General features: G+C 54.0%; 2 protein-coding genes across 2 annotated transcripts; one reads left to right on the top strand and one right to left on the bottom strand.

The window, feature by feature from the left end:
- Window positions 1-10,253: 10,253 nt before the first annotated feature.
- PHYSODRAFT_342458 (hypothetical protein) lies at window positions 10,254-11,080 on the top strand (the record flags this gene model as incomplete). The annotated part of the gene is made up of 6 exons (XM_009540922.1): window positions 10,254-10,478; window positions 10,507-10,593; window positions 10,649-10,714; window positions 10,785-10,886; window positions 10,948-10,958; window positions 11,041-11,080. The coding sequence occupies 6 exons, from the start codon at window positions 10,254-10,256 to the stop codon at window positions 11,078-11,080; spliced, it is 531 nt and encodes a 176-aa protein (XP_009539217.1).
- A 217-nt stretch (window positions 11,081-11,297) lies between these two features.
- On the bottom strand, window positions 11,298-11,675 carry PHYSODRAFT_342459 (hypothetical protein; the record flags this gene model as incomplete). Its single annotated transcript, XM_009540923.1, has 2 exons — window positions 11,298-11,537; window positions 11,595-11,675. 2 exons carry the CDS (start codon window positions 11,673-11,675, stop codon window positions 11,298-11,300), a joined length of 321 nt encoding a protein of 106 aa, XP_009539218.1.
- Between the last annotated feature and the right edge of the window lie 380 nt (window positions 11,676-12,055).

The following is a 12,055-nucleotide window of genomic DNA, read 5'->3' on the forward strand; positions in this document are numbered from 1 at the left end:
GACGCTGGAAATACAGCCTGCGACACGGATTGTTTGGAAGATCAAGGCTGCGATCGGCCCCAGCCGGTGCGACATGGTGCATCTAATCAAGATCGAGTGGTTGCGAAGGGTGGAAATCAGGCGTCTCATCATGATTACGGTGGTGCGACAGGCGTAAATCAGGCGTCTAATCGAGATCGACGGGTCGAAACGGACGAAAATCCAGCGAGCCCCAGCGTCAGTCACGAGACGCGTAAACACGCGTCGGGAAGTGATCTTGAAGCTGATCCACGTCCAAATGCAGTTGACCCGGAAGATCCTGAAGTCTGCATCACGGAAGGCGGTGATCTCTACGCGGAAGATGTCGAAGGTCAAATGGCAGTGCTCCCGGAGTTCACCGCGACTGACGAAGTCGTGATCACGGATATCCAAGTTGGTGATCCTGGCGAAAACACGCTGGAGGAAATCGACCGGCTGCGGAAGATCATCTGGCGCCGGAAGCCCTTGCTTATTGGAAAGGGCAATGCCTTACCACCGGCCGCAAAAGGTGCGATCTGCGACATTGACGTCGGAAACGCGAGGCCAGTCGCTCAGCGTTGCCGTAAAGTGGCGTCGCAGTACCGCGAGAAGCTGGAGCAGCTAATCAAGGGGCTCCTGTCGGCCAAGATGATCAAGATCTCAACGTCCCCTTGGGCATCACCGATCATGGTGATCGTCAAGAAGAACGGGGTCGACATCAGACTCTGTATTGACTACCGTCTGGTCAACAGTCTGACACGTTTAATGGTCTACCCGATGCCGCTGATCAACGATCTCCTCGAGGATCTCGACAAGGTGCTCTGGTATTGCTCGCTGGACATGGCTAGCGGTTTCTGGGTGGTAACGATGACAGATCCAGCTCGTGCGATCTCCGCGTTCATCACTCCATGGGGACTCTACGAGTGGAACCGAATGCCATTTGGACTGAAGAACGCGCCACAGATCTATCAGCGGCTGATCGACAACGCACTCTACGGCTTCCTCAAGACCACGGACAACCAAGATCGACAGGGACAGATCGATCTGTTCAAGGACGGAGAACCAAACGTAGAGCATAAGACATCTGTCCTGGGCCGTCGATCTTATATCGATGACATCTTGGTCACGGCCGGTTCGTGGGATCCGATGTGTGAGAAGGTGGAGAAGCTGCTAGATGTCTGCGAGGAATGGAACTTGTCGATCAGCGTGGCCAAGAGCTTTTGGGGATTGAAGAAAGTCGACTACTTGGGACATCGAGTATCTGCGGAAGGACTGGAAGCTCACCCGAAGGATCTATCAGCATTGGCCAATCTGCCGTTTCCGACCACCCTGAGATCGATGCAGTCATTCTTAGGCGGTCTCAACTACTACAGCAGGTTCATCGAGGACTCCGCGATCTACGCTTCAGTGCTGTACGAACTTCGTGAGGCCGACTTCTACGAGATCACTCGGACATCCAAGATCGAGGTCGGCGCAGATGAAGTCGAAGCTGGTGAACGCCAAGCTGACAGTGACAAGTGGGGTCGAGCCATCACGGCATTTACGGTGTTGAAGGACAAGATCGTGAAGGCGCCGATCCTCCAGCACTTTGACCCAGACCGGGAACCAGTGGTCGTAGTGTACGCCAGCAAGTGGGCGATCTCTGCGGCGTTGATGCAGGAGCACGATGGGGTGTACAGGCCAGTCACCTTTACCAGCCGCACGCTCAAGCCGAACGAGATCAACTATGGAATGGTGGATAAGGAGGTGTTGGTACTGCTCCGGATGTTGGATGTCTGCTACACGCAACTGGTTACCAGATCGATCAAGGTCCTGACCCGATACTCAACATTGGCGTGGCTGGTGCATTCTTCCGGTTTGCAGGGACGCCTTGGCCGGTGGGCGGCGCTACTGTCGTCGTGGACATTGGAAATCGTGAAATGCACGAAAGAAGATGAGATATTGGGAGTAATAGCCGCAAGTATCACGCCCCGAGAAGATGTCGATTCAACCCTAACGTCGATCTCTCCTCGGATACGACCGCGACAAGCTGTCACGATGCCGCCTCCTACAGTGGAGATTGATGAAGAACTGTTGGTGGTTAGCTTTGATGGGTCGGCTCGTGTAAGGCGAAGTGGGGGCGCTTACAGCGCGATTGTGTGGGGCTTGCCCGACCGGAAGGTAATCTCCGCCGCATCTGAGTACAAGATCGATCTAACGGTGAATGAGGCGGAGTACCATGGATTGCTCCTCTGTTTCGATCTTCTAGCCAACCTGGACAGGGGGCGGCGCCTAATTATCTGTGGCGACTCCAACTTGGTGATCCGTCAGATGCGTGGAGAGATCGAGTGCAAGGCTCCGAGTTTGGTACTACTACGTCAGAAGGCCATGGAACGATTGCGATCTTGGCCCAACCACGGATTTCTTCACATGAAGCGTGACTGGAACCAGAGTGCAGATCGACTTGCAAGCGCAGCACTACAACGGGAAGGTGGATCAGTCGTTACAACAGACGGAGAACGCGAAGATCTGGGGACGCTCAACCGGCTCGACGAATTATTGGTTCCTCGATCTGACGCGGCGGTGATCAAGATCGCGGCGGTTACGAGATCGAGGAGACGAGCAGCCCCACAAGTGTTGGATGGGTTGATGGTACAACGAATGCGGACGGAGCGCATCTGCCAGGCCCAGGATGAAGAGAAGTGGATTGCCGATCTCAAGAAGTATCTACTTGGGGACGTGCAGGACCTTACCTCGGCGGAGGCTAAAGCGTGTGCCAAGATTGCCGATGACTACGAGGTTGACGAAGCTGGATTGCTGTTCTACTGCCCGCCATCGAAGCGCTCTGATGAAGGTCGTGATCTTGTGATGCGGCTGGTGATCCTGGAGACCTTGCAGCAGGACTTCCTACACCATTATCATGCCAGTCTCGAGGGTGGCCACAAAGGCATTGGAAGAACCTACCAGCGGATTCGTGCCCATTTTCACTGGAGAGGCCTCTACCAAAGTGTACAACGATACGTGGGGCTGTGCGTGGACTACGAGACCGGGAAAGGGAGGCCAACTACACAAGGAGAATCTCCCGGTAATCTTCAGGCTACCTACCCGTTCCAGATCATTGCCATGGACCCCATCCCGTCATTACCCAAGTCGTACAAAGGAGTTGTTGATCTGGATCGATCTTTTCACGGGATTCGTGATTGCAAAGGCCAGTTCGTCTAGAACAGCCCAAACGATCGCTGAGAACTACGAGGAGTGCGTGTTTCGCCGATTTGGCGCTAGCGAAGCGATACGACATGACCGCGAGCCAGGATTTATGTCGGATTTCTTAATATCATTCAACAAGATCGTCGGTCAGAGGCAACGTGCAACTATGGCGTACCGGCCTCAGGCCTACGGTACTGCTGAGAGGATGGTGCAGACGCTCACTCGCGCTCTGAAGATGTATGTCGAAGACATCAACCAGCGAGATTGGGACGAGTACGCGGAGCGCCTTACTTTTGCGCTCAACACGGCCCAAGATCGGATTCGTGGAGACACACCCTTCTACCTGATACATGGGTGGGACCCTCGATCTACTCTGGAGGCAATGATACCGCTGGGATCGACGCGCCGGCGGGATCGACAGCCTCGCAGGTGGCGCTATCATGTCCAGAAGCAATATCAGCAGGCCCGGCAGCAAGTCAATGAACGCCTACGCGAGGCAATCCGAGATCGAGCTGACCAGCACAACGAATCGGTGCGCCCACACGAGATCGAGGCTGGAATGCAGGTGTGGCTGTATCTCGACCGAGTCAAGGAAGGCTACGCGCGTAAACTTGCGCACATGTGGCATGGCCCCTTCCGTGTTGTTGAGGTCGTCGACACGCACGCTGCTCGCCTCGAGATCACAGGGACCGAGTATCGACTGTTCCCAACTGTGCACGTGTCCAAGCTGAAGCCCGTTCGCACCTTCCCAGACCGACCACACCTCACCCTGACGATCCAAAACCAAGATCGACTCGACTTTGACGAGGCACTGCTCCCGGATGATAGTTGGGAGGCGAATCTTGAAGACGACGAGTATGAAGTGGAGCGTATTGCCGACATCGGCGTACACGGTATGGACGGGTGCTGCGGGAGTTCTTGGTGCACTGGAAGGGATACGACGAACCATCGTGGGTCGACGAAGCGGATTTGAACTGTGGAGCTCTGCTACATGACTACTTGCGTCAGCGATCGAATCGACATCGGTTCGAAGTCATGCAGTCGCACGAGGAGCAGTAGTGCGGCGAGATCGTGCGGTGAGTTGGTCGTCGCATGGGCAACGAGGTGAAGGGCTTGCAAGGTGGTTGCAAGTCAGGTGGAACGGAGGTGTATGTGCATGTGTTGATCGCGATGCCATGGAGGTGTGAAGCAACGATTTCGAGGTGGGGAGATGTCACAACGACAAGATAAATTGGGTCAGTAAGGTTCGATCTTTACTCGGTGATCTTCGGCTGTGCGATCTTGGGCGGGCCTGTGGACTGCCGACGTGGAAGGAGAAGCTGCTTGGGGGCGACGATGCAACGGATCTGTTGTGCCATGAGGTGACCAGCAATCAGCGCGGTCTGAAGCGCTAGGGTTGCAACGGCGACTCGTTGACACTGGTAAATTGATATCTGGAGCATCAGCGCGAATGCGAATATGGACCATAACGCCATGTCAGCGGTGCGCAGACCATGAATGAGAACTGGTGCAGCGAGCGAATGCCGTTGCGCAGCTTTCACTCATGCAGGGGACGGCTGTGGTGTAGTGGATTGAGATATTTTCGCGCGGATACCCAAGATCAACAAGATGGCCAAGATCGACAGTGTGGATCAAGATCGGCAAAGCGTGGCGACGCGTAGTCTGGCACGATAGTAACCAGCAAGAAGGTCAAGGGGGCAACATCAAGGTGAACAACATCTCTGGACGTGCTTGAGAGCCAAACCCCGGCGTAATCGATCCAAGTCGACGATATCGATCTTGGCGGGGATGACGCGATCTTGGAGAAAGAGTGGTGATCTCGACCGCACGGATTGCGCAGACACCGGGCAGAGAGCCAGCGACACCACCAACGTTCAAGGGAGCTAGAGAGCACGCGCACAGACCGCACGAGCGCAGGAGTGCAGGAGAACGATAGAACAAGGGCTTAGGACAAGCTAACATTTTAAACAGAGTTGATTTTACCTCCTTCTTCACAAGTGGTCATCGCCTTCGCAATACCGGGCACGGGATATACTTGGCTCACCCGACGCTACGCCAGTCGACTTACACCCCAAGATCAAGGAACCTCGGACGCCAGGATAGCTTGGCCCAGCGTCCGTCAACCCTCACTTCGACCCACCGCTAGAGGAAGCGGCAAGCAAGGAAAGGAAAGGAAGGTCACACACCGACCACAAGGCAACCCCAGGCCAAGATCACACCTGGCCGGCGAGTGTCGATCTAGACAACCCCAGATCGAAACCGCCACAACTACTCCGGCACAGCGTGAAGCATATCCGCGTTGCTGCCACAAGTTCCCGCTGTCCACCAGACAGCCCAAGACTCAACCCCAAGCGCGTCTTCTCGAGATCACCCGAAGAGCGATCCAGCCCACCGACGGGTACACAAGGTGAGGATCAGCAACTTCACGGAAGATCGGAGTACCCCCTCCGTTAGTCGGCAGTTCGGGCGCCGTGTGCAAGAGGACCCCCGCGATCTGCAAATTTCGCGGATCCACTTCGCCACCTGTAGGCAGTGTGCGATGGGCCGGCGGGCTCGCCAGAACGCGTTACGCACCCCAAGACTAACGTTGATCGCAAACCGAGCGGTTTTGGGCTACGCTTTGGCCGGAAAGGCTCGTTGTGCACCCCACCGCGTCGGCACCGATCCTTTACATACGCCAGTTTCTGCTGCAGCCAGACGGAGTGCATACAGTGACGCCATGCCGCCTCGGTGGGCGCCGGGGGTCGGGGCGCCGTAGTGCAAAACCCAAGTGAACATTTGCGTCGCGCTCGCTCCGCCGACCCAGGCCTCCTTGCGGGTGTCACTTCGACATCGCAAGTGACGTGCGCTCGGTGTGTTTGACAGAATCGGTCACACGGAAGACGTTGAAGTGCGGCTTCAGCCGGAAGGTACCACTTCATATCATATGTGTAACAGGGTTACACGCACATAGTGGCTACAGTCACTTGTGACTCTAACAGACACGACGTCTGTTAGAGGTTCGAAAGACTTTCTCGACCTTGGTGTAGACACACCAAAGGCTACATACATTTACGATCACCACGACGGGTGGTCCATAGACCTAGGATTTCTATTGGCTGAAAGCAGCATCTTTTAGCCAATGAGCGACATGCATAGCATTGGAATTCTGCCAACCAGCCGTTGGCAGATTCCCAACTTAGAATATTACATTTAGAGGAAGTCAGAAAGCATAAACAAAAATAGCAGTTCTCATTTTAACCCAAAAAAACATTATTTGGATCGTGTATTTAGATTAATCTATACTCGGAGGCCCGAGTATAATTAACTCTAGTTTAAACTAAGCTACGCTTCCTCATACACGAGCGCACACGTGTAAGCTAAAGTAGTGAGCCAAAGTAGGCCCATTACACCTGGTAGCACTTGTTGGTCCGTCCAACGACCGACTACCTGAGTTCGTACGTCACCGCACGAACGCGGAGCTGAGAACCTTCCCATGGATACAGAGGTGCCCATGGAAAGCTCCACCACGCCCGCAACTCATGTTGCACGCGCTGACTGTCCCCACCTGTCGGATCCGGAGTGGGAAGCCCTCCAACGACTGTCAACAGTCATTGGTGAGGCGGCAGTAGCTACGATGCAGCGTACGCTAACGCCGACAGAGCAACACGGTGTTGCTCTGGGTTTCATCCTGAAGGAGCAACGCGATGTTGCTGCCACTACTGCGGTGCCGTCCGGGACGACACCACGCGCGCAATCACTGAAAATCAATGTGAGTAACTATGTCGGAAGAGAGGGGAACCTCTCCTCCGTTGGCTTGTCGAACTCGACACTGCCATTGCGGCTCGACGTATCGTCGACCCGTTGTCGAAGGTTGCGTTCGCCATGTCATGTCTTGGCGGACGCGCAAGAAGTTGGGTGTATGGACGCCGACTCTCGGATCCTACGTGCTTTAGCACGTACGAGGGTTTCAAGGATGAGCTAGCGTTTGAGCCACCGCAAAACAAGTTCCGGTCGAGGGCGGAGTTCCTCGCCCTACAGCAGCGCAAGCATGATGTCCATGCTTACGCTCAGAGAGTACGGTACTTGGTCTCGAACATCGTGACCAATCCGATCGATGAGGCGACCAAGGTCGTCACGTTCATGAAGGGACTGAGAGATGGGCCTATGAAGACCTACCTCTTCCGTGAGTACCTGAGTACTCTCGAAGCTGCAATTACTATTGCAATACAGGAGGAGTTTAGCCTGCGGCAGGCTAAGCTGCATGCACATGTGCTGAGGCCACAGCCACGCCCGGTGGTGAGGACGGGAGGCCCAGAACCCATGGACCTCTCGAGTGCTGCCACTGCTGGCAGGGGCAACACTAATGAATTCGAGAAGGGTTCATTAGTCTTGTTAGCTACTCAAAACCTGCCTAAACATGCAGTTTCCGACTTCGGGGCGAGCAAGCTCGCTCCGCGCTTCATCGGACCGTTCACTGTGCTGGCACGGCACGGCAACGCCTACACACTGGACATACCGTCTAGTATGCGCCTCCATCCGACGTTCTACGTCGGACGGCTGAAGCCATACCTGCAGCACGAGCTACCTAACTCGGCTGAACCGAAGCAGAAGACTCGGATGAAGCCATCATCCTCTCCAGCGCGAAGTCGCGCTGGAGCAGCGGGTCGAGCTAATGGTCCAGCTCGGCCGGAACGATCGAGGCGGTCTGGGAGGTCGCCGCAAACTGCGAATACTTCAGAGCGCCGAACACAGCGCTCTGGAACTACTCCACGACCGGGACTTGGTCGTGGGGAGACGCGAGATCAGGGTCAACACCAAGTTGACCACACACGGGGCGTGTTTCCACCACCACCGCCGCCAATTCGTGACGCACACGGCTCAACTCGATAGATAGTTGAGCGGATTGTTGGTCACAGTATCCCGAGAACGAACAGGCAACCGGTTCGTTTTCGTATCCGTTGGAGAGGATTCCCTCCCAACCAAGATACATGGGAGCCGCGGAACGTCTTGCTCGAAGACGTCCCGGACATGGTGAGGGCATACGAAGCCCACCATGCGCTACATACTGGAACGTAATGCGAGTGCTGCTGTTAACAGCAGCGCCCGAAGACACTTCGAGGGCAGACGTAGGTACCTGCCCCCGTGGCAGCGACGCGCTTCGCACGTTACCGCGCATATTACTCAGCAGCAGAGAGGTTCTCCGCTGCTGCGCCAGGGGTCTTCAACTTCGACGTGCTCGTTTCGGAACGAGCACGCTCTCTTCAAACGTCACGCGTTGACCAAGCGGTCAATGGTGGTTGACGTGCCGGGACCGGCACGTCTAACCTTGACGGGGGGATGGTGTAACGGGGTTACACGCACAAGTGGCTACAATCACTTGTTACTCTAACAGATGCGATGTCTGTTAGAGGTTTGAACACTTCCTCGACCTTGGTGTAAGGTACACCAATGGCTACATACATTTTTCGACCACCACGACGGGTGGTCCATACACATTTACGATTCCTATTGGCTGAAAGCAGCATCTTTTAGCCAATGAGTGACTTGCATGTTAGCAGAATCCTGCCAACCAGCCGTTGGCATATTCCTAGTTTAGAATATTACATTTAGAGGAAGTCAGAAACATAAAACAAAAATAGCAGTTCTCATCTTTTACCAAAACCCGCTAGTTGGAGTCTTTATCTGGTTTAAAGTATACTCGTGGATCTCGAGTATACTTAACTCACGTAAAAGAAACCCACGCTTCCTCATCCACGTGCGCATACGTGTAAGCCGTAGTAGTGAGCCAAGGTAGGCCCACTACAGCCTGGCTCGATCACCAGGTGAGTTGAGAAGCCTACGTTTTTTGTGTGCGACTGAGGCATTTGTTTTTTATTCACTTTCACTCATGAGCTGCGGGATGGTACCACAAACCACAAACGTTTCGGGCTGGTCGCTTCTTCGTTAAGGGGAGATCTCCTCGCAGCGGAATATGGACCATGCGTTCCTTGTTGTCCGCGGAGTCTTCCTTGTCTGTAGACCCTTCCTTCCGACACGGGGTGCCCTTTGCTGCTGTCCTCGCTGTTCTACATGGTGAACTTGCTTTATTGGGTCGGGGTCGGCTTATGGGAGGTTCCGGGGCCTCTCAGCCTCTCATAATTGTACCAAACTTGAAAAAACGTTTCATGGCAACTGTTCCTCAATATTCAAACTCGTACGATAGAACGCCCTACTGCACTCGGCCGTAGCCCTAACTGTGTGCTCAACACCACGCGCGCTCAAATCGAGAAAAAAAACATCTTGTCCAGCACATTCCTGTTTGCGAATAGGAACTTGGACCCGATCTTGCGTGAGCTCCCGGAAGCTTCCTCCAGCCGGACTTCTTTCAACAAGTGACGAGCACCCGCTGCCGCTTCATTCGCATAGTAAACAGGAGAGGAGGAGATGAACAGGTCCACAAGCAGCACAATAAAGCGGAAAAGCACGTTGTGGTGCTGCAGAACATTCTGGTCGTCATGGAAGCTGAAGCCAACTAGCTGAGGCCAACACCCTGAGGGTCCAGGTTCGAAACGAGAAGCGAAAGCTGGCGGTGTTCGAGAAACAGCTCGACGCGGTGAACGCCCGCAATACCGTGCCGCGGCGAATGCTGTACGAGGACGCTGAAGATGAGGTGGAGGCGCAAGGATCCGAGGAAGCGGAAGGCTGAAGCTGCTGAGCCATGTAGTTTGCACAATTGTTGTAGTTCAGGACAGAGTATGATTACATTTTATTTGATATCTGTCAAGCGCGATGGGAATTTTCATAAAAAAGCGAATTTCTTTTGACTTTCTTTTAGTGATTCGACCAAAGTCACTTTAGTTGTTCAGGATCCCTCGCATAGCTCAGCTAGCTACGTCAACACCAGCACACTGCACAATCGCAAACAAGTACTGTCGGAACTCCATATCGGTATCGCTCCTGAAAACTGTGACCCCCCCCCCTCCCAGGTACCCGGAAGTGGAGGATCTGGTGCGAAGTTGCTACCAGTGTGTGGCAAGCGTGGACCACCAGAGATGCAGCTAGTTATATTGCCGGACACTCGGCCGTGGATGTATGTACCGGTTAAGGTAATGACCGACACGGTTCTGGGAGGCTCGTGTCAGTGCGTGGCCTCCGAGAATCTACGCAACGCGAACCCTGCTTTCTGCGCCAATGTCTGTTTGAAGCTCAACATGCTAATGGATGGCGTGAACGCCGTGCTGCGCGACCAGCTTCCTCTACTGAGCGTGCCACCGACGATTATCATTGGAGCGGACCTGGACCACCCATGGGCTCCCAGCCGTCGATCGCAGCAGGTGTTGCATCGATGGACGTGCCCAAAAGGCGTCGGGGGACATCCAGAAGCTGCCCAATATGCTGCGCGAGTTATTCCACGTGTACTACGATCGCACTAAGCGCGAACCTGATCACGTGGTCTATTACCGCGACAAGTGTAGGCGAAGACCAGTACTCTGACATCCTGTAGGCTGAGGATCGCGCTCTCCGCAAGGCGTTTAAGATGATCGCTAACTTCTACAGCCCGTTGATCACGGTCATTGTGGCAAATAAGCGCCAATACACACGCGCCGCCCCCCATGGCTCGTCGCGACGAAGGCCGCAAGGACAACGTGGGGCCAGGAACGGTGGTCGAATCTGGCGTGCTGGACCCGCATCGATTCGACTTTTTTTCTGTACGGCCACAGCAGCCTCCTGGGGACAAGCAGGTCCTGCCATTACACAGTGCTATATGATGAAAACAACCTAACTGCCGATGATATTCTGCAGACGTATGACTGGTACGTAGAGGAAATGGAAGATTTGTATGTTCCGGGCCGCGAATCAACAATAGTCAACAAAAGGGTTGATGGTCGATGGAAGGAATAACCTCATGGCAGAGCCCTTGCGCATTGGCATCTGAAGAAGAGAGCATTGTGCCGATGCAGTATTTGCCTACCTGTGGGTGGGTGGGCTGGGCAGATTTGAGGACGGTCTATGCTTGTTAGTTCGTTTTTTTCGTAATACTCAGCACGTCACTGGCTCAGTTCAGCATCTGTTTGGTTGAAAATGTTAGCGGAAATGTATTTATTGTGATTAGAAACGAATTTCTAATTCTGCTAGATTAGAAACCTACATTCCTAATCATAGAATTTGTCAACTGCGCGCCCGTCCATGTAGTAGTTGAACATGGACAATGATGGGCCGATAATTGACGGGACAGTACCCGACGATTCGACGGCCGTGGTCGAGCGACGTGTCGACCGTCGTGGGGGCAGCGTCTGGGCTGGTGGAGGGCCGTCGAATGGTGGGAGGGGGACTTGATACTCGTGCAGACGGCCGAGGCGCTTGAGATAGTCGTATCGGTTACGGTAGGCTTTCTATTGTTTAGTTAGCTCCTCGCGTTGCTTAACAAACTGCTTGCCACACGCAAACACCTTCTTCTGGTGGCGCTTCATGTTGCCATGAGTGGCGAAACGCTTCTTGCACTTGGGGCAGGTCTTGGAGCGGCGCGGCATTTTTCCAAAATGGTGTTCAGTAAAAATATAAATTTTAAAAGTATAACATAAGTTTATGAAGGCAACGACACTACGAGAAGGATCAACTTTTGGATCAAACTTGACCAACGAGTTATATAATATGTCAGGAATTAGCTTAATTTGTCGCTTAAAAGTTGATCCAAAAGTAGGCCTGTCCCGCGGTTGATAAAACAATCTCCTTTCTGGTCCCACGTCGTCCTTGCGGTCTTCGTCGCGGCGATCCATGGGGGGCGGCGCGTGTGTATTGGCGCTTATTTGCCACAATGACCGTGATCAACGGGCTGTAGATGTTAGCGATCATCTTAAACGCCTTGCGGAGAGCGCGATCCTCAGCCTACAGGATGTCAGAGTACTGGTCT

This window comes from Phytophthora sojae, assembly GCF_000149755.1.
Source record: "Phytophthora sojae unplaced genomic scaffold PHYSOscaffold_17, whole genome shotgun sequence".
Lineage (NCBI taxonomy): Eukaryota > Oomycota > Peronosporomycetes > Peronosporales > Peronosporaceae > Phytophthora > Phytophthora sojae.